General features: G+C 37.5%; 1 protein-coding gene across 1 annotated transcript in view; it reads left to right on the top strand.

Moving 5' to 3' along the window:
• The window catches only part of LOC107556133 (GDP-mannose 4,6 dehydratase-like), a 59468-nt gene that overhangs the window by 9881 nt on the left and 25769 nt on the right, over positions 1–23818 (top strand). The window contains exons 7-9 of the mRNA XM_016239170.1: positions 5458–5650; positions 5778–5882; positions 11977–12104. Coding sequence (XP_016094656.1) covers positions 5458–5650; positions 5778–5882; positions 11977–12104 — 426 coding nt within the window. The remainder of the gene's footprint in view (positions 1–5457; positions 5651–5777; positions 5883–11976; positions 12105–23818) is intronic.

Below are 23818 nucleotides of genomic sequence, written 5' to 3'. Positions count from 1 at the left end.
TACATACATAAAAAAGAGTAGTAAAATATATAAACATTTAATCCCCCCCCCCCCAATTCTTTTGCTTTTTTAAATTCTTTTATTTATTACTTTATTTTTTGTATTCACTTATTTATTAATCCATATTTGTATTGTTCTTTGTTTATTTTTATATTGAATTTTATTTGTTTATATTCATTTCATTTATTTATTTTCATGTATTTCGTGTAATGATTCTCCCACTGATAATTAGTATGTGTGCATATTATGTTGGCTAGTTTTAGCATGCAGTAGACTGTGGTATGACACTTCACAAAGTTTGTGAATGGCAACAGAATTGTGTTGTTGCTCTTATTTAGGTACGAGTCACTCAATTTTGAAAAGAAATTACCCAAAAATGTGTCATCTTTGGCAAGTGGCAACATAAAGCTCATCAAGCTGTGACGGTATTAATTCAGGGATTAAAACAGCATTAAACTTGTCAAAAAAATACGGCAGGTTTAACTCTAGCCTCACAGAAGCCTTGACTGCTCCACATTAGGCAAAAGAACACCAGGAAAATGTGTCGTATGGTACACCTTGTCTTTCTGGAAATATTCAGTCCTAGAAAAAGGGTTAAGATGGCTTGACTTATCAATGTTCCAAACATTTTTGGAAGGAATCTGACTGACTTGGTATGTCTGAATAATATGCCAATCTTTGTGAATTTGCTAGCACAAGCACCTCAACGCTTGATTGAGAGGTGGAAAATGGCCATTTACAGAATAAAACAGGTATTGCAATGAACAATTCATCCTTTGTGCGGTGTAAACGGACACATTCCTGTGTCATGCCCTGCCCTAAGGGAGTTAACATTAGTCAAGAGAAGCATTTAGTATATACTTTTGTTTGATTATTATTACTATTACTATTTTTATTGTTAGTTATTATTACTATTATTATTGCCATTACATCAGGTAATGACCTTGGCAAAAATGTTGAACAGAAGTAAGGGATGAAAGACCAAAAAGAAAGGATGGTATCATAGCATTACCAGATCATAGCATTACCAGAGATGTTGGCTGATTGGAGGACTAGGATCAGGAAATATTCAGCTGCAGATTAGCATCATAGTGTATGATTCCAATGTAAACTCTAAAAAATTATTAATGATGATTAAGATTATGATGAATGTAAAGTAGGATGCAAGAGAAAAAACATAAGTCACCAGTTATCACGTTATATACAGAGAAATGTTATTAAGCCTCAAGGTTTGTATTTCCATCTTTCATGCAAACTGGTGGAAGAATCTCAAAATCTCCACATTTTTGCCTTCTCATTTATAGCAGAAACCTCTCTTGTTCCTTTTTCTGTTGTGCAAATCTTTCTGTTGTGCCACTCGTCTGCATGACCTTTAGATCTGTACTCTGTAAGTCTGAGATATACAAGTAGGGCTCAACAATATTATAAGTATATATTTTTTCCTAGTCAGGCCAGCAGTTTCAATATGTGCTGCCCTGCCAATATTTTCACAGGCCCCACCACATAAAAATTATTCATTTTATTTTTAGAAACGTTAATTTTTGTGATATTTATGCATAAATCAGACCATTCAGAGTCAAGTATTTCATATAAAGTGACGTGACATGTGACATGTGGCCAAGTATGGTGACCCATACTCGGAATTAGTGCTCTGCATTTACCCATCCAAAGTGCACACACACAGCAGTGAACACACACACACCGTGAACACACACCCGGAGCAGTGGGCAGCCATTTATGCTGCGGCGCCCGGGGAGCAGTTGGGGGTTCGGTGCCTTGCTCAAGGGCACCTCAGTCGTGGTATTGAAGGTGGGAGAGAGCGCTGTACATTCACTCCCCCCACCTACAATCCTTTCCGGTACGAGACTCGAACCCACTTTGGGTTATGAGTCCGACTCTCTAACCATTAGGCCACGACTTCCCCTTGTTTTGCTGTGTGATCATTTTAATTTGTTTATTCATTATTATCCTCTTCTAAAACGTATTTGTTAGCCAGCTAGATAACATTACATATTTAATTCAGAATTTGCAACAGCAATGTTCAATACGCAAAAACATATTTAAAAACAAATGGCTTAGAAGGGTCGCCAATTGGACAAGGGACAGCCAGTCTGAGATTGTGAGCTGGATTGTTTCAGAAAGGTTAGTGGATGGCATATAATGACAACACACAAATTTGGCAAAAAAAATTATATGGTAATGAATTTGGTCTGCAGAGAGCCCTACTAGACACCAGAGTATATAATTACAACTATTTATAGCTTGGAAGCATTCATCATCTTCTCTCAAAATAAACAAGCAGGTCAAGCACTCATATTTGATATTTTTGTGTTAATCTAAAGCTTATTGTGCTCTGTGCTTTTAACAAAATTGAGGTGGATGGATGCTCAGCGATGCAGGTCTTGGCATATCAGTTTGTGCGTTGTCAGTGTTTCAGCAGTGTTTGTGCGTAGGCTTCTTGACGTACAGATAAGCACACACAATAACTCACCTCATTCTTTCGAGCTCCTAAATGACAGCACCTGTCAACTGTGATGACATGTGCTGTGTGTGTCAGAGAGCTGGTTCAGTCAGAGACCTCTCACATGTGGTAGTTGTTGGTTGCTGTCAGCACAAGGTTAACCGTCAACTGTCAGGAGCTGAACAGAACCTTGTGTGTGACAGTGCTGTTCTCAAGCAAATGAAATAGCTTGATGAAAATCTGGCCGGATTATATGGATTGCACTATACTTCCTTTAGAAGTGTTTGCACAAAGCCCAGACCTGAACACCTTTGGGATGAAATTTGAATGCTGACTGTTAGCCAGACCATATCACCCAATGTCAGCATCTCGCTGAATAGGTACAAATCCTACTGCCATGTTCCAAAATCTAATGTAAGACCTTCCTGGAAGAGATTTTTTTCCCCCGTGCTTTTGAAATTAAATGTTTAACAAGACACAAGCATCGGTGAGGTCAGGCACTGATTATTGGTGATGGGATCTGGCCCGCTCCTCCAATTCATCCAAGAGGTTTTCAAAGGGGGTTCAGGACAGTCAAGCTCTTCCACACCAGATGATGTAATTGAATAAAAAAAAATGCATGCATTTTGTTTTTGTTTTTGTTATTTAGTTATTTTCTTATTAAATAAGTAAATACATTTTCATTTTTTAAAATAGATTTCTTATTTATTTTTATGTAATTAATTATAATTTCATTGAATTATTATTAATAATACATTAAAATAAATTAAATATTTCTATTAAAAAAAAAGTAAATTTAAAAATAAAATGAGCAAATCTTTAGTTTTCAATTAATTATTCATTTACTTTTATTTATATATTTTTTAAATTAAGTTTGATTCAAATTAAAAAATAAAAAGTCAGTAAAAGGGGGTTCATGAGCCCTACTGATGGAGCTGTGGGGCTATACGAGACGAAAAAGGTTGTCTTCTGGTAACATAAGATGTGGTAAAAATAGAGCTCTGTTTTTACAAGGATGGAGACAGTTTAAGGACTTCTGTAGCGGGCTAAATGATTCCCTAATTATTCGCAGTCATGGTTTCTCCCCTCCCTCCCTCCGCTCTCACACACTAATGCTTGTATGAGCTCTGCGATTGCTACAGACAACTTGTGCCTGGGGCAACCCCAACCGCAGCCCATAATGATCCAGGCTGTTGCCATGTTTACATGCATGTTTATGTTTGAGGGAAGGAGTGAATGATGAGGTGAGCGTGTCTGGTTGAGCAGGCAGAAGAGCGAGGGAAGTCGGTGTCATCTCAAGCATAGATTTAATTAGCTGATGAATTCCAATCCTGACGTGCCGAAGCCGTGAGGACTGTAGGATTAGTATCGACAGAGGAGGGTAGCGTTATTAGGTAGAGCCAAAAAAGAAAGGGTGTTCGCTTGTGCACGAGTCGCCCCGGGCCACGGGGACTTTCCCGATGTCAGACAAAAATCCTGCCCCCCTGACAGTTCCAAGTTGCTGTGGAAACACGAAGAAACTGCTTTTGCAGCACAATTTTCTATGAGTCTCCCGCTCACTTCAGATAACGTGTAAAATGTGGCTGCACTTACATTAACAACAAAATCCCTGTAATTTCCACATCTTTTCTTAGCCTGCAAATGCATAGAGGGAGCAATTTGGAGTTCGCAGCACGCTTACTTGCATCAGTGCAATGGCTACTGCTACTAGTAACAGCTGGAACGAGCAAATTATGGTATAAGTGTTCCTCTAATAGCACTATTTTGTCACATTTATGACATTTGAAATCTGTGTCCTGGCTGTTTGTTTGGAGAAAACAATGCCCAAGAAATGAAAATTGCTTGCGGCGCGGCAAGATGCCGTGAAAGCTCTCCTCACAATCTGAAGACATAAATCTACTTGTACCTGACAGAAACATGTCTCTCTTAGTTCTAACTGGTATGATTGAATGTTTTGGCTCACAATTAAAAGCATGTTTGCACAGTCCAAAAAACTTAAAGCTATTATCCCAGCAACGGTAATGATAGCTATTGGATGAGTGCCAAGCAACACAACTAAAGTAAATCCATTGCCGCATTATAAGGATTATTTTGAAAGTGATGTGAATTTGTGTTGTGAAGACACTTAAATATCGTTTCAGTCTCACGATAATCAGCTGTCAGTCGCTTTTGTTTTCTCTCTGAGGTGTGGTTACAGATGTGCACTAGGGTATTTCGTAGATCATGCCTGTTGCCGAGGGTTTGTCTCAATGGGAAAAAAACGTGTAGGTGCGATTCTGAGAAGTGTCTAATTTGAGGAACAGGTTAGATGAGTTGGTCTCTCCCTCTCTTTCTCCTGCTCAGTTCCTGTCTGTCTTTCTGTTTCTTGCTTTTCCTCCCTATCTTTAACATCTCAGTTTCAGTCAGGGATTCCCCGACTCGCTTGTGTTTGGGAATCGAGTATGTCTGAAAATAGAGCAGAGACCTTCTCGCTCTAAATCTTTTAAGGTTCAGATTTTCAGTTGACAGTCAGTTTTGTTTGTATAATAGTTTGAAACCTTTCAAATCAAACTAGTGATTTTTCCTTTAAAAAAAAAACAGATAATGCAACATTGTTAGATAATATTGTGTTTTGCATTTGATGACTTGGATATTATATGCACTGAATGCCATTATCCATATACAACATTTAGTTGTTTCAACCAGTTTACATAAGCTAGAAGTCAAATTGTTTGATGCTCTGTGTGTTTTCCAGTAACAGCAGAGCATACAGCTCTATGCAAACAAAGACACTTGATATCAACTAAAGAGAAGATTCCTTCTCTCAGCTTAGAGGGTTTTGCGCTGAGTTTTATTACCAGGCAGTTACTTGTTTTCATATTTCCTTAAATTTTGTTTATTTTGGCAACTTCTTGACTTATGTTATTGAGTTATGTCAATGGACTGAATTGCATTTAGCCATTTACTTGTATACTTTTGCATTTAAGTCTTACGCATAAATGCCTTGTGTTTGTCAGATCTCCTTTGACCTTGCTGAGTACACCGCAGACGTTGACGGGGTAGGGACCCTACGTCTGCTGGATGCAGTAAAGACCTGCGGTCTAACTGACACCGTCCGCTTCTACCAGGCCTCCACCAGCGAGCTCTACGGGAAAGTACAGGAAATTCCCCAGAAGGAGACCACACCATTTTACCCGCGATCCCCTTATGGTCAGCACACACACATCTAAAAACATGCTGTGTCTTTCTATTTTTACATTTTTTGATAAATAAATAAATACACAGATGTATTTTTATATATATATATATATATATATATATATCATTTTTTTTGCAGGTGCTGCTAAGCTCTATGCATACTGGATAGTGGTAAACTTCAGGGAAGCCTATAACCTCTTTGCTGTGAATGGGATCTTGTTCAATCATGAGAGTCCTAGAAGAGGTCAGACACACCACACACAAGATGAAAAAAACGTTTTACTGTTTTAGTTTGTTTGGTTGTTAGAGCTAGTGCAGGAATACTGAGATTACTTCACTTGAGGGCCACTTTCTGATAAAAGTATATGCTTGATGTGGTTTAATTTTCATTTGGTTTTGAAAAATGTGCAGTAATCAACAGTCACTTCTATGTGGTAGACCTCATATTTTGATCACCTTATATTTTCATCAAAACAGGTTCTGGTCAGACTTAACTCAACCTCGTTTTTTTAATTTTATATCAAAATGATAATAATGAACAGTGGGAGTTTAAAAATGTAAGTCTTGCATACAGATGTATTAATAATTCTTGAATGTTTCCAGTATGTTACAGGTTCAACCCAAAAATCTAAGTTCTGTCTCCATTTACTCACCCTCATGTCGAATGTATGACACAAAAAATATACTTTTATAAAAAAAAAAAAATTCATTTTTGGGCAAACTGTTTATTTAACCCTACCCTACCGTTCAAAAGTTTAGAATCAGTGAGATTTTATGTTTTTGAAAGAAGTCTCTTATGCTCACCAAGGCTGCATTTATTTGATCAAAAATACAGTAAAAACATTAATATCCTGAAATGTTATTTCAATTTAAAATAACTGCTTTCTATTTCTAATATGTCTTTCTAATATATTTTAAAATGTAATTTATTCCTATGATGCCACAGCTGAATTTTCAGCAGCCATTACTCCAGTATTCAGTGTCACATAATCTTTCAGAAATCATTCTAATATGAAATATAGAATGCTAAATGAAGTGTGGAAACCATGATACAGCGTTTTTTTTTCTTAGGATTTTTTGATTAACCGATCTATTTAATGCAGAGCAGCATTTTTTTGAAGTAGCAGTGAAAAAAATTTTTTTTTACATACCATAATGCTCACTACACATGTAAATATGTATTTTAAAGAAATAAATTCACTTTAATTCATTTGTAGAGTACAACAACCAAATGATAGATTACAGTAAGCCACATTACAGTACAGTAAGACATCCTCATTTTGGATTAAATTGTCGTTTTTAGGCATAGCTTTCAAAGTTTGCTCAAATAACAAATATTTGCTACTAGATGGAACCTCTGAAGTGTTAATATGCCACGAACAGTCTGTTAGTGCCTTGATGACAGTCTTGGCACGACAGAACGGTTTACACTCCAAGTGCGTGACCTGACACAGCAACTAGATCTCTCCCGTTATAAGTGCTTAAAGTGTAGATATTTTCAGTGCTTGTAATGGGAGTGACAGTTTTGTGGTGTCACAGAATCTGACTTATCTAGATGTCAAGATGGCTCAGGTTATGATTATAAATTATGAAACATACAATAACAGCTCTGTAGACTACACTAAAGGAAGTGATGCTAGAGTCCAGGGAGAATGTTGTATGTGTGACCAAACCCATTGTGATTGGTTTACAGGGGATTATCATGACACAACATTTGGTAAAGGGTGCAGCCATGACATCTTCTCCTCAACAAGAGTGTTGTTCTGTGCCCCCACCCACAACCCCAGAGCAGTGATGTCATCCGCTAGCATTAGTGGTGTGGATTTTTAAGCCAACTAGACTGTCTAAGCGTGTGCGTATATGTTGAAGGAAGTCGAGGAAAGAGGGGAGTACAGGGCTGGAGGAAGGTTAGAGATAGCTAGATAGGGAGAGAGATGGATGGAATAGTGTGAAAAAAGCCAACTTCATTTCCTGTCCGATCTCATTGGTAGCCTCCCCTCATTGGGCGGGTCGGCGATGATGAGTTAATCTGGTTTGGAATTCACTTCGGAATTTCAGCCAGTGTCTACTTTCACCAATAAACACACTCGCGCCAAAAGAGTTTACGAAATATGAGGAGTAAAAAAAAAATCTGTTACAAATCTGCCACAGAGACGTCTGGGGTGTGTGCGCATGTGAAAGCAGTTACACTTTGACACCTATTCAGGTTCGTCTGTCTAATAACAGTGAGTAGTTGCAGACGAGAGAAACGGTCGTGCCAGTCAATCAGACGACATCTAAGGGCTCCTCCATTACACACTCATCTCTCGTCTTTTTGTTCGCTCACGTTCCTTCTTTCCTGTTGAAAGACGAGCGTTTTAAGAAGTTAAACCTCTCCAGGTGAGAAGTACTGCACCTGATGGTGTCGATGGACCTCTCACCTATCGCAGACACACACGCACATGTGCACACTGCTGAATGAGCCCTGAGATGTTTTGCTCTTTCACTCTTTCTCACACACCTGTGTTTGTGTTATCATGTTGTCATGGCAACAAAGAAGGGAAGTGAATGAGATGCTCCTTTAATGTCTCAAATTAAACATCTCTCCTCACCTTGTATCTCTCTTGCTTTCTGTTTCTCACTCTCTGTCTCTCCGACACACACTCCCACATGCGCTCCAAAAAGCTGACATGGTTGGTTACTTGGGGCTCAACAGTAAGGTTTTTTTTTCTGATTGCTTGATTGGGCCATTTGTTCAGATTTCTACTTGACCTGCCAATATTTTCACAGGCCCTTACATAATTATTTTTATTATATTGTACATTTTATTTTATAAAAATATTTTAAGAAAGGCAAAACCCTTCCGCACACTACTTCAGCCTTTTTATAATAGTTAGTTTAGTTTATTTTATCATGTCTTTTGTCTCATGTAACTACCTATGATTTTTCAGGTGTGTGAGGTTCAATGTTTTTTTTTATCATAAAAAAAAATTGTATACAATATATTATAGAAAATAACTTTTATATATTGTATTAAGAATATAATTATTTTACATTCATCATTTTTGACATTTCTAAATGTTATTAATTTCGTATAAATAAAAAAAAATGTATCATTATTATCATAGTTATCACAAATATAATTTTTTTTTAAAAATCAAATCTTTAAAAAGAAAATGTTGAATAATAACGTGAAGTTATGTGGTTATATTTTGGCGTTTTGTGTATGTAGCTGTACTGAAAACACCAAGACAACATTTTCAACTAAAAGACAGAAAACTAAGTTTAAGCTTCCAAGGCATAATAATGCATATACTTTGTGAAGTGACGTGTGGCCAAGTATGGTGACCCATACTCGGAATTAGTGCTCTGCATTTACCCATCCAAAGTGCACACACACAGCAGTGAACACACACAAACCGTGAACACACACCCGGAGCAGTGGGCAGCCATTTATGCTGCGGCGCCCGGGGAGCAGTTGGGGTTCGGTGCCTTGCTCAAGGGCACCTCAGTCGTGGTATTGCAGGTGGGAGAGAGTGCTGTACATTCACTCCCCCCACCTACAATCCCTGCCGGTACGAGACTCGAACCCACAACCTTTGGGTTATGAGTCCAACTCTCTAACCATTAGGCCACGACTTCCCCATATACATGCTTATAAGTATGATATAGCACTGACCCAATAGGACAAGTGACAGTTCAGTCAGCTGATCCGAAACTTATAATGGCCTCCAGTTCAGCAGGCCAACCATATTATTGAGCGCTGTTACTGTTTTTCTGGTTTGACACTGTAGCTTTGCCAGTCCTGAAAGAGAGCTGCTGTGTGTTTTTGTCATTTGTTTAAATGAACGTGGCAATCCGATGGTTGCGTGTACATCTGCATGAATGTGTGTTCAGACATGTGTCAAGAAACAGGAACAGGGCCTTGTACTGACAGTCGTTTTTTCACGTGCTGGAAATATCTGAGTGTCAGTGACTGATAGACCAGACATCTTGACTGCACTTTATTTCCACCTGGTTTGGCAGGGCGTCTTTCCATCCGTTTCGAAATTTCGCCTAGATACTCAACATTACCCTTGGTCATTACTCTTAAAATGTGCATTGACAGCGCCCGGGCACCTTCTGCCATTAACATGCACACCTGCAGGTCTGCAGCCTGTTTAGAGGCTTTGCCGCGATCCCGTTCGCATAATCACGGTCTAAACTAGCCCTAAACTGGGTTGTTTTAGTCTTGATGAGAGCGAGTTGCGGTCGACTCCCTGCGACTCTGCTCCTCGTCATGGCTTCCCACCGTGTGCTAAGAGACGGCCTAATTATACTCCGACTGGAAACAGGAGCCGGTGCGCGGAAATGGCCTGTCTTGGACTTTTAAACACACTTACACCCAGACGCATAGCCGGCCCATTATTGTGGACTATGGTTTGGTCAATCGGCTTCAATTAACTTTTTTCCCCCCTCTTTTTTTTTTTATTTTTTTATTTTTTTCTTCTTTCAAACGAGTGATACGAAATCAGATCCTCGGGTCCCCCCCCGTGGTTTATCTGTGACGATGGATTGACCTGGCTGTTTACAGTGTGGTATTTTAAACCGTTCTTTTCATGCCAAGCTCACGCACCTGGTCGTGAGCTGCGTTTAGCATGGATTAGAAAGAGCCCTTTGTAATAGTAGCAAGCCTGTGCACGGGGGACCCATGTCGGACATCCTGTAAGTGGAAAGAGTGTGTCCACTTATGATTTTTTTTTTTCATTTAATTTCAGGTTACATTGCAAATCAGGGCTCAGCAGTACAGGTGACCCGCTGGCCTAGGGCCGCTGTTTTGGATCAGTGCTACAGTATATCTTACTTTTTTTTTTTTCAGTCACGTACAAGAATTTTTACGCCTTGAAAACATAAACATATGATTTTCTATGACATTTGATTGTGAATTCTGCTTATTAGTAAAAACTGTATTGCTATTTTTTGGTAAAGACAACTTGATTTGATTATAATGGAATGTATATGTGTGAAAAAAAAAGTTTATTAACTAATAATATTTTTAAAATGTACACTTTTATGCATTTGGCAGATTCAACATGACTTACATTTTATCCAAAGTGACTTATATTGTATTCAGTGTGTAGTTTTTTTTAATCAGTTAATGCTTTCCCTGAGAATAAAACCCATGACCTTGGCATTGCTTGCGCCATGGTCTACTGTTTGAATGTTTTGAAATAATTCAATACATTTACATTTATGCATTTGACATGTGCTTTTTATTAAAGAAGTGACTTGCACTGCTTTTAAAGTGTATTTTAAAGTGCATTTTATCAGTTCATGCGTTTCCTAGGAATTGAACCTTGGCAAATGTGTGTGTTTTGGCAATGATCTACTGTTTGAGCTACAGGAATGCTTATAATGGTTTTTAAATAATTTTCAAATGAATTTACAATTATACATTTGGCAGATAGTTTTATTCAAAGTGACATGTAGTGAGTTATAGACATGTCATCAGTTCATGCATTCCTTGGTAATCAAACCCATGACCATTTGCTGTTTAAGCTATGGGAACTAAATATTAAACCTTACAGCGATTGTGTATTTATTATACATTTACAATTATAAATGTAAGCATGAAATTATAAAATCATTTAAAATGTTGGGTGCAGTGGAAAACAATAGTAGCAGAGCAAGTTGAAATCTAGCCTGACTGGGCTAGTAGAAAAAAGGTTTAAGACCGTCCCAATTTTGTTGACTTTTGTTTTGCAATTATAGGGCATGATCTTCCCGGCGTTGCTGATTCTCTCCAGAAAGCTTTTACGGCCAGAATCACACACACACATGCAGGCTTCAGCCCAAGTCAAGAGCGTAATAGTCGTCGTTCACTTATACACTTGAAATGAAGTGTGTTTCTGCTCTGACCCGGGCCTGATATTATAGGCGGTGGAGGTTTTCGTTTAGAACTCCCACCTCTGTCTGATTCAAGCTATAGCAAAACCCAGCAGGACATGAGAGCGTCCCAAGGTTTCCCACAGATGAGTGTGTGTGTGTGTCTGGCAGCTCAGTAGGACTTTGGACAGGCTTACAGATTCTCTGGGGTGGTCCACTGACTAGACAAGAGTCTGATTTTATCCCTGTGTGTGACTGTTAGTGTGTGTTTCTGCCTGTGTGAATGAGAAGGACAGATTGATGGCCATAGTTCTCAATTCGCTTTGGCCGAAACACGCAAATTTGCACTGACATGTGTATGGGGGGTATGGGGGGGGTTATCAAAAATGAATGAAATAGACAGGTACAAGGAAAGAATAAAGGATGCAAAAAGACAAAATGAGAGTGAATGCTTCATAATCATTTTTCAAATATGTGTGTACATGTTTTTTCAGGTTCAAATTTTGTAACTAGGAAGATCAGTCGCTCTGTGGCAAAGATCCATCTTGGGCAGTTGCAGTGCTTCAGCCTGGGGAATCTGGACTCCAAGCGAGACTGGGGCCATGCCAAAGATTATGTGGAGGTACTTGAACACACTCACACATTCGTTCTTCAGTTGTGTTGAGGATGTACATATTTTACACGGTTTTCTTCCATGGTACATTGTGTACCAACCCATTGCCACGTTGTCTGTGTGAGAGTGAGTGCTACATTGAATTTTCAGCCCTATATTTTGTTTTGAAATGTCAGGCCACTTTCAGGACTCCCAACATTAACACCAAAGCTCATTTAGAATCACTTTAATTTAATGTAATCAATTGTTTTAAATTAATATTGATGATCAACATACTGATTAGTTTTGAGATGAGGGCATCATTTAAAATAAATAAATAAATTATATATATATATATATCATTTTATAAATATATACGGTATATTCATACATTTTCACATTTTTATATAGATGTATAAAATCTTTATTAAATACATTTAATTAAATTAATGTGCATTCCTGTTTAATGGTAAGTGCGTTCTTAGTTCTTAGTTTTTTTCCAAGCATTACTATTTGTGGTAATGATGGATACAAAAAGTACATCAATTCAGGTGTCTTCTATTGCTACTTTTTTAAGAAAGGGATTCATTGGTCACACGTTATTGCTCCATAAATATGTCAACATGTCTGCCAGCTGGCTATGATGAAGATCCTTGATAAAAAAAATGATGAAGCTCCTGATAAACTGAAATCCAAAATGAGAGTGACAGTGCATGAAATCATCAGCAACCTATTGAAAAATGATGATTTCTCTCCAGTGGAGTAGCAATTTGCAAATCGCTATTGCTGTCCGTTTATGCCGTTGTCAACTAAAATTAGTTTTGACCATTAAAGCAAGTCCATCGAGGATTCCAAAGCAGCTCCATTAGTAGTGGCTTCATTGGTGAAAATAAATGTTTCTCAATCACAATATAATGATTTCTGAAGGATCATGTAACACTGAAGACTTGAGTAATGGCTGCTGAAAATTCAGCTTTGATCACAGAAATAAATTACATTTAAACGTATATTAAATTTGAAAACATTTATTTTAAATTGTAATACTTTTTCACAATATTATTGTTTTACTGTATTTTTGGTAAGCAAAAGAGACATCTTTCAAAAACATTAAAAATTCAAACTATATGAGTTTGGGACTGGCGAGGAATTTTATGTATATCTTATATACTGTATATATAAAATTTTAGTAATGATAAAAGCAGGCCTACTGTTTAAATGAAATATGGAAATAAGTTTGTTCATCAGTTTGCCTGAGTATAAAGTTCTATTTTCTCATTTACGACTATTACAACAACTATTTATAACTATACATTCAGTTTGGTCTGCCATATGTAATATGTATTTTGACCTTGCACTTTCTTTTCAATTTGCTTGTAATTACCCTCTGAGTGCACAACCGTGCTGTCGTGTTTATCCTGGATTAGAGAGACCTGTGTTCCTTTAGGTTTTTGCCAGAGTGGGAGCTTTAGGTTTGTGTGTGTGTGCGTGTGTGTGTGTATGAGTGTGTGTGTATGAGTGTGTGCATGCATGTGTAAGCTGCTCCAGGTTTCCTGTGGGAACGCTGGTATTCCAGGCGGCTGAATCATGCAGCCAGGTTTATGTGGCTCAGGACTGGGGCAGATTTCGGGAAATCGGACCAAAGCTGTGAGCGTGTGTATATTTGTGAGAGTCGTGCATGTGTGTGGAGATGGAGTAGATCAGTGTGGTTCACTACAGAAACAGTCCATTTATTCTACTCCATGTATTTTACCTCCAGGCAAACTACAAAAATGTAAAAATCCTTTGTCAGACTCATAGGATTAAATTTTTCCAGACAGACAGTATGTCAATCATCTTTTGTTCGCACTGTTGATCTCTGTCCTGCACCTATTGAAGGCTTCAACTCCATGATTCTTCCACACGCTATTTGAGTCTGTGTGAAATCTTTAGTGAGAGATATGTTTGACAGAATGAGTTTGTTGCAACACACACTGTAGACATACTTTTGAACATGTCAGTAACTATTACCGTTTTAACTTGTATATAGTTTTATCTCAGATATGTGTGTACACTACTGTTCAAAAGTTTGGCATCAGTAAGATTTCATTTTAAATGAATTAATAGTTGTATTTATAATGTTACAAAAGATTTCTGTTTCCTGTTATTTTTAACTTTCTATTGAGTCCTGAAAAAAAATGATCACTGTTTCACATTGATGATAATAATAAAAAAATTATTTTAAACATATTAGATTGATTTCTGAATGATCATGTGACACTTAAAACTGAAGTAATGGCTGCTAAAAATTCAGCTTTGCCATCACAGGAATAAATTTAATTTTAAAATATATTCAGATAGAGAACAGTTATTTTAAATTGTAATTTTCACAATATTACTGTGTTTTTGATTAAATAAATGCAGTTTTGGTGAGCAAAAAAGACTTCTTTCAAAAACATTAAATCATAATGGCCCAAAACTTTTGAACGGTAGTTTATGTGAGATCAAAGCCTTTTCTATGCATGTCTGTGTGCCCAAGTGTGCTTTTTAATATTAGTGTACAGATATGACTCCATGTAGTCGAGGCAGTGGGAGATCAACAGTGTATGTTTGTGTAAACTCTTGAACCCGCACACAGTTTTAATTGGTCCGCTGTTTGTATGACTTAATAAGCTGATAGAAACTTGAAGCTTTATAGTTTTATGGAATTCAGACTTTCAGGCCTCCACTAAAAACATACATAAAATCAGGGCGCAAATGAAGTGAAGTTCAAAGATTCCTGTGAAAACACACAGGCTGAGCTGAAAGCGCGAAACTCTCAAAGGGGTCTTAGAGGTTGCTGAGGTTTTTGTTATTTTTTTGATGATTTCACCGCCGATCGCTTTGTTTCTCCAGCAACAAAATGATTTTGTCCTCGTTCTCACCTCACGCATCCATCCTCACCGCCGACCAATCGTGTACTAAAGAGAGCTTGGAGATGAATCATGCTGGTCTTTATGAGAACCCGACGGCCAGTCAAATCACTCATTAGCTCGATAACTAACTGTACCTGCAATGACCCATCACAACGAGAGAGTCTTATTTCATGGCCGTAGTGCGAAGACTGCATAGGATTTTCCAAAAAGATAGTTTTCAGAGGAGACTAGGAAACCAGCTGGAACTTTTCGACCAATAGGATATTCGCAAACACGTATAACACACATACACTTTGGGTTTTTATGTTTTATGGAGAAAAATAATGATTTTTATACTGTACAAACTGTAAATTCTATCCCCTACCCCTAAACCTGAGGAAAACATTTAGAATTTTTACATTTTCAAAAATATATATGTATCATTTTAGTGATTTATAAGCCGTTTTCCTCATAGGGACCAAACAATGTAGGGTTTATCTGGACCCCCCCCCACACACACACACACACACTCACTCACACATACATGCTTGCAAATGTACGGACACGTTAAATTGACAAAAGTGACAGTAAAGACATTTCAAATATTATTGTTACATTTCTGTTTCACATAAATGCTGTTATTTTGAATTGTCTATCCACCTTTTTCTTCAACGCGGAAGTAAGCCTATGGGTGAGACTTCCGGTTCATTAACCACTATAGGTAAATAACGAGGAGAATAACAACGTGCAGTAAACGGTAAAACTGTTTGCACTACAAACCAGTGTGTTCATAATTTCAGATAATACATTAAAATAATATGATAAGACACCAACTTTCAATATCAAGCAGCAAAACGAACTGTTTTGTTCAGCTAAAAATAGCTGGACGGAGTGGACGCAGATGAAACCGGAAGCCATACCCATATATTTTCCAAATGGCCGCGCCCATTTTTACGACAAGAAAAAGGTGGATACATTAAGAAAAATAAAATATGTATGAAAAATATGTATCAACTTCAGGATGAAATCTTAAAATATATTAAAATAGAAAAGTTTTTTAAAATTGTAATAATATTTCACAGTAATACCTTTCTTTTATTCAAATAAATGCAGCCTTTTTGAGCATAAGACCGTTGCAGACGTATATATGGGTCATTCCTGGGATTCGGTAATATTTCAGTCTCTCAGACTTTTTAAAGTGGTGGTTCACCAAAATGAAGTATTACATACTTTTAACAATACTTTGGTATGCCCATTATAAGGAATACAGATAATTATTGCATTTAAATAGTTTTTATCATAAAATAATGTCTAATTTCTATCTTATACCAAACATTTTGTCATGTCCCTGAGGCACTTCCCTGAGTTTGTACCGAACCCCGTTTGTGATAACTGTAATATTTTTGAGGCATATTACATTATTATTTTTCAATATTTAATTTTAATCCTCAAGTATATACAATGTACTTATTTTATTGCTGCTATATATGGACTGCTCTCCTACACTACATGAGGAGCACTGGCCATTTTGTGTGAAAAACCACAACCCCGTCTCAAACCCCGTAAACTTGTGACAGGGTTGAGTTATTTACTAAATTTATTAATAATTTGTATAAAAAAATTATATAAATATGTTATGAATATAAAATATTCATGATATACTTACCAAAATCACGACAACTCATATTTTTGAATGTCTGATGTAATATGTCCACTTAAACTCACAAACCCACACCCACATTAGCAGCAGAAAGACAATGCTGGGCATGCAGATATGCTGACCCAGAAAAAGGGGACAATATGAGAGAGAAACAAAACTGAACAATAAAATGGAAGGCAATGTATCATCACATTAATATTTTTGAAAAAAAAAAATAGGGAAGAAAATTAAGAATGAAAGCATTTCTTACTGATTACCATCTGACACGTTAAGGACTAAAACAGTAAAATTGATGTTTTGGTTAAACATCTAAATTAAACTTTTTTTTTTTCTTTTTTTTCTACAAAAATAAAGAGACCATAGACAATTTTTAACTTCAGGCACATAAAAATTGGAAAATTATGATAAATGTTACATTTGTTATCATTAAATTTTTATGAGAAACACATGAGCTGGAGGTAGATTTGTTTTATAATAAGTTCTGTGTAAAATCCTTTTTGAATAAATTCCGTTTTGTACCGTTACGGGGTTGAGAATAAAAGGCGTCTAAATCTTAAAAAAAACAAAAACATAATCTTTAATGCAAATAATTTAATGAAAATAACCTTTAGGTCTTTAATGCCTGAGGTTGGAAAATAGGATTTTCTGGAGGTTTGATATATGCCTAATGATGTGGGGAATTTAGCAAATTAATTATATGTAGTTGAAAAAAATAATATATTCCAAGTTGAAATGTTACCGAATCCCAAGAATGACCCTAATATATATATATATATATGTTTTACTATAACAGTTTTATTATAATAATAAATGTCAAAACTATTTGTATTTATAAGTATAATTAATAATAGTTTTTTCAGATATGTTATTATTGTCATTATTATTTGTATTAATATCAGAATAAACATAGTAACTATTAGTGTAGTTTAATTATTAATAGTAGTAAAACCAAAATCCTAATGCAAACGCTGTCAAGTCAAGTCAAGTCTGCTTTATTGTCAATTCTTCCACATGTACAGCACATACACACAGAGAATTGAAATTGCGTTACTCTCAGACCCTTGGTGCATACAGATAACATAAATACAGATAGGTACAGATTAAATACAAAATACAACTATACAAATAAGGTCAAATGTAAAAAAATATATATATATATATATATGAAGCACAAGGCATATGGCAGATAGAGTGCAAACTAGCATAGACTCTGTAATGTCAGAGTCTATGCTAGTTGGGTATGTTTTGTGATAGGCAGTGGATGTTGTAGGGGTTTGTTGGAATTGGTGCTCTGAGGGGTATTTGGTATGAAGTGGCTGGTTTTGTGTGTGAGTGTTGTTTTTTTTGGGGGGGGGGATAGAAGGTGGAGGCCTTAAACTTCAGTGGCCAGCATCCAGCAGAATAAATAAACACAGCTGCAAGCTGAGACCACCTTAATGTGTGTGTGTGCGTGCGCACATTCGTTCCCTCATTTCATGAGGGAGAACTTGTACTACAAGCTTTAAAACCTGCTAACACACAGATACACACACGTACACACACCCACAATATGTAAGGTGATCTAGGGAAAGAGCTGATTTTAAGGTTGATTTAGCTGAGCATTTAACACAGGGCATTCCTGAACTTGTGTAAAGCTCTCTGTGGGGAGACAAGGTCATACGTGTTTGTGAGCGACTATTAGACTCCTCGACGTGTGTGAGATGATGATGAATATGGGTTTATTCCATCGTGAGACATGCATGTGTGTGTTTGTGCATCTGTGTGTGTGTGTGGCAGCTGTCTGTCTGTGTGATTGACATGGCTGAGATCTTCCCCGCTGTGTTGAGGATGAAAGCAGCTGGTCTCATTTCATTCTCTCCCCTCTTCACATGCCCTCTGTAACCAGAATCCTCAACTTTCAGCCTCTCACCGAGCTGAAGATATGACGGAGAGGGAGAGGGGAGATAAGAAAAGGAGGAAAAGAATTATTGAGTGGAGGAGAATCTTAGAAAGTGGATGAAAGAGATGAATTTTATCACATTGTTCTGTTATCATGCCTGTGTTTTGGCAGTGCAGTACAGAAAATAAACATGCCAATACAGCCTCACCGAGTTAAGAAGCTCTTCTGTTGCTCATATGCATTCAGTCTATCAGGGTGTTTTTATATTTTTTGTGGCTTTGTTCCAAAACCTAGTGAGCTGACTATGAAAGCAGAGTTTTAAGGCATGTTAGGCACGTTCCTGACACGAAGGTTGTTACGAAGGTCAGTTTCTTAATCATGATTCCTCCAAAGATACTTCATTTTGGTCAAATTCTAAGGTGGCATCACATTTAAGGGCAGGAATCAACAGGCATGGATATTATATCATGAGTATGAGGCCACGAAAACTGTTTAGTGTATAGTTATTCAAAACTGTCACTGATTCTTGACTTTAGAATGTCAGATACTTTTTTTAAAGGGGTCATAGGATGCCCATTTTCCACAAGTTAATATGATTCTTTAGGGTCTTAATGAAAAGTCTGTAACATAGTTTGGTTAAAATTTCGCAATGGTAGTGTAAAAAAACACCTTTTTTACCCTATCAAAAACAGCTCTTTTCAGATCAAGCCGTTTTTGTAGCACTTCCCTTTAAATGTTAATTAGCTCTGCTGACCCCGCCCCTCTCTTCCGAGCCGCTCTCAGAGAGACTGTTTACTTTAGCCGCATTCATCGTGAAACTTGCTAATTAGCACATTATTAGGAAAGGCGATTTGCAAAGATTCATTAAAAAAACCTTACACTCACTTCTTCTGTAGGTGAAGTGGGATCACGAATGATTTGTGCGAACATAGACGCATTTATGTAGATCGGTGGCGCATTCCCTTCAAAAATGAACATAATCCACTGCGTCTTCAGTGGCTCAGATGTCGAGAGTAAATGACGACTGCTATGTTCATTATTACATCCAACAACAGAAGACCTCAATGGCTTAGGAGTCATTCTTGTCTACAACTGCTCCAGTGGTGAAACAATGGCGGACTAATGACAGCTCACTCAGGGCGGGTCTGAGGTAAGACGCCAGTCCAGTCTGTACTGAAACGCTACTGTCAATCAAACTATCATGGGAGGGGCCTGTCTGTATGACGTCACACAGACCGGCATCTGAGATCGGCTTGATTTGAGAAAGGGGTAAAGATTTCAGTAGATTAACAAAAAAACACTGGGTGGATTTTTATCATTATAGGGTGGTTGTGTACACACACTGCCAACACACATTTCAGTTCAAACAACTTGTAAAAGTGCATGTAGCATCCTATGACCCCTTTAAACAAAAAAGGCAATCTCAGAATGCATTGCGACAAGTTCAGTTAAAAAATAAATCGGATATTGGGGTAAGGTATTTTTATTTTTTAAAAATTGTAAATGTTTTTGTCTGTTATGTTCACCAAGGCTGCATTTATTTGATCACAAATACATTTTAATTTATTTTAAGATGTAATTTATTCCTGTGATGGCAAAGCTGAATTTTCAGCATCATTACTCCAGTCTTCCGAGTCACATGATCATTCAGAAATCATTCTAATATGCTGACTTGGTGCTCTGGAAATGTTTCTTCTGTGGTTTGTGCTCTTTAATATGTTTGTGGAAACCATAATGCATTATTTTTCAGGGTTATTTAAATAGAAAGTTTAACAGAACAGCATTTATTTGAAATAAAAAATATCTTGTAACAATTATAAATGTCTTTGCTCTCACTTTTGATCAGTTCAATGCGTCTTTGCTGAATAAAAGTATTAAATCTTTCAAAAAATAAAAATCTTCATGATCCCAGACTTTTGAATGCTAGTGTATATTCAATAAAAATATGTAAAATCTAAGTGAAATTTAAAATGCAATCTTTGTGTTTGTGTATCATAGTTTATCTATTTCACAATTGGCTTAGCAACATGCTAACGTCATACTCTTAATTATAAGTCTAGTCTCCTGTGCGGAGTGCTATTTGTGTACTACCCTTCTGCCTATGTAGAGCGTTCCAAATTGGTCATTTCTGAGGTTCCATTACAGTTAGAATGTTGCCTACGTAGGCGGTGGGCAGGAAGACAGCTCACTAGGTTCTGGAACAAAACTTGTCTCTTTCTTCTTTTGCACAAACGCACCGTTTCTTTTTGAATTAATGGCTCCAGGGAGGGATCCAGTCTAATGGTCTGTGGTCTGTTCATTCTCTGGAATAGATATGAAGACTCACCACGTCCATAACGCCGCTGTAATATCAGGCTACCTCAGCTAACATCTGTTTTCTCTTAGTGTGGAGTCACACCCACATGCTCTTGATCCCAGACCTGGCTGACCCCTCCGTCACCTCTCACCTTGTCTTTTCTCACTGAGTTACAGACCTCCTATGTCGCTCCATTTTCTGTCCATTTCGTTCTTCTCTTGCGTAGTCAGCAGCCAAAATCTGTCATTACAGTGGAGACACTCACACACGTACACACACACACACACGCATATTTATTCACACTCCATTATTCAGTGGAGTCACATATTTCCCCTGACAGCTTCTATAATAAGCACCCGAGTTTTTGTCTTTTGCAACATCGAGACCAAATAAGTAAATCTAACCCTCTGTTGACTCACCGCAGAAAGTAACGAGGGGTGTATGCATGTGTGTTGTGCCATTCATGACTGTGTACCATGGTTTGCAACAGCCCACATTTTCCCACTTTCCTCCATGTTAGCGCACCAGTTTTCCACACAGCCGGGTCTAACCGTGACACAACGTTACCGCAACGTTAATCCAAAAAAAGCTGTGTTTAAGTTTCTGTGTGTTTGCTTTGTGTTTGCCGTTAAACAAAGGTACATGGTTTTCGCTATAAAGACAGATTTTAATAATAATAATGCACACTGCTGTGACTACAGTTAAAGGAATATTTCACCCAAAAATGAAAATTCTGTCATCGTTTCAAACCTGTATGGCCCTCTTTCTTCGGTGGAACACAAAATAAGTTATTTTTTAAAATATTATGGTGGGGGGGTTTTTTGTCAATACAATAAAAGTGAGTGAGGTCTAATGTTGTTGTTTTGGAGACCATTGACTTTCATTGTAGGAAAAGAAACACAAAGTCATAGAGGTTTAGCATGACATGATGGTGAATAATGATGACAACATTTTTAGGTGTACTATCCTTTTAAGTCTACATGAGTTTTACAATAAATTTTAATTTCTTCCTATTTATAAAGTCAGAAATTTGGGGGTTTTTGGTTGGTGTCAATGACAATCATGTTCATACTGTGTTCCTGTATCACTGTCATGGGAATTAGACTATAAAATGACAAAAAAGTGACATGAAACGTGTATAAATAAATCATTTTGAGTCCCACAGCATGCAGGTGGTGTGTTTTTGTGTGTGAGACTCAAGACTCAAGACAGACCTTGTTTGTCCATTAGAGCATGAGAGGAAGTCCAGACCGCACCGTTTGAAGTGATGCAAAGTTCTTGTGTGTGTGTGTGTGTGTGTGTGTGGGTAAACGTGTTTGTGCACAAATGTATTTATACATGTGGGTAATATCATGCTCTGCTATATGTCTGTCAGTGTGCCCGCCTCGAGAATTCAAAAGCATCCTTTCGGTGATCACAGGCTAATGTAACTGGCCATACTTTGAGTGCCCGTGTGTGTATGTAACGAGGTGATAAGTGACTTAATGAGTTTTCTTACCTTCTCACCCGCTGTATCTAATGGAGCATCTCACACACTTAACTGACATGTTTTAAATGATGCTTTCAAGACCCCGTCATCTTTCATCACCTTTGTGTGCTCGAATAGGTTGTTAGGAGTTTGTTGCACGTCTGGGTTCAATGGACCTAGTGGAGTTGCTTGGGAAGTGAACGCGATAGCCTTACTATATGTGTGTACACACAAACACACTTTCACACACGTATGTCCTTATCCAACCCGATTTGACCTGGCCGATCCAGTCACCTCCTCATCTGGTTCTGCTTTGCCCCTCCCTTAGGGCCAGGAAATAGTTGAAGAGCCATGTGTTTCCCTGGGGCCACATTTCACAGGTGCACCACTGTTTGTCTCTTCCCTTTTACATTTGTCTTAAATAATAGAAATAACAAATACGGCTCTACCCAGAGAAACAGGATGCATTTTGAGCTCCACGCAGACTCCTAAACCTCCACGATCAATCATGCATACGCACACACTTCTGCACATCTCTCTGTCTGTATATATTTCTCTGTTTTGCTCTGTCTATCTGTCTCTCTCTGTCCTTTGGTCTGTCTGCCTATCTATCTATCTCTCTGTCTTTTGGTCTGTCTGCCTATCTATCTATATGTTTATCTGTCTGTCTATCTCTGTCTGTCTGTCTGTCTGTCTGTCTGTCTATCTCTCTGTCCTTTGGTCTGATCTATCCCTCCGTCTGTCTGTCTGTCTGTCTATTTATCTGTCTGTCTATATCTCTCTCCTTTTGTCGATCTGTCTGTGTCTATATGTCTTTCTCTCTATTTATTTGTCTGTCTAGCTATTTGTCTATCAATTTGTCCTTGTAGTTCTATCTGTTTGTCCATCTATCTCTCTCTCTCTTTCTTTCCATTCATCTATGTCTGTTTGTCTGTCTGCCAATCCATTTGTTCATGTTCATCTTTTTCTTTTTCTTGTCTTTGTATAATTTCATACATTCTTTCTCTTTTTTTTTTATTCACCAGTCCACATGTGCGAACACACACAGACATTGAATGAAAAACAGTTGATCCACACAGACACTGGCCATGATAAACGGTAGTTTGAAGGGTCTGGTTGAGCCAGTGAAACTAGAGCAATTTTTCATGTCACTTTTAAACATCTTAATGACACTGCAGTCTGCCATGCACCCCCCGCATTGATAATCTCTACACTTACGTTACACACTCATACAGTATCCAGATATGCATGCTGATGCGTTTGATTGGATAATAGGCTTGGAGGGACTGTTTAATGGTCAAAGTTGCTGCTTTAGGTTTTAGGGGTGAAAGGTCAAACACTGCTCTGCCCATTAAACCTGAACGGTGGGTGTGGGGGCATGGCAGTGCACTTTGGTGGGTGGCAGGATCCTTGATTACTTGTAAATTCATCCACAGAGCAGATTAAAGAATCCCTAATTTATTATGCAATTATTATTTTATAGTTTGTAGCTTTACAGTCAACCACACGCTGAATTTTTCTCTCATAAGCTTTACCATATTGATTTAACATCATATCATATTTGAATGGCC

Source organism: Sinocyclocheilus grahami, unplaced genomic scaffold, assembly GCF_001515645.1.
Source record: "Sinocyclocheilus grahami isolate Dianchi unplaced genomic scaffold, SAMN03320097.WGS_v1.1 scaffold556.1, whole genome shotgun sequence".
In the NCBI taxonomy this organism is placed as follows: domain Eukaryota; kingdom Metazoa; phylum Chordata; class Actinopteri; order Cypriniformes; family Cyprinidae; genus Sinocyclocheilus; species Sinocyclocheilus grahami.
Note: the sequence above shows the minus strand (reverse complement) of the source record. Positions and strands in the feature narration are given on the sequence as shown.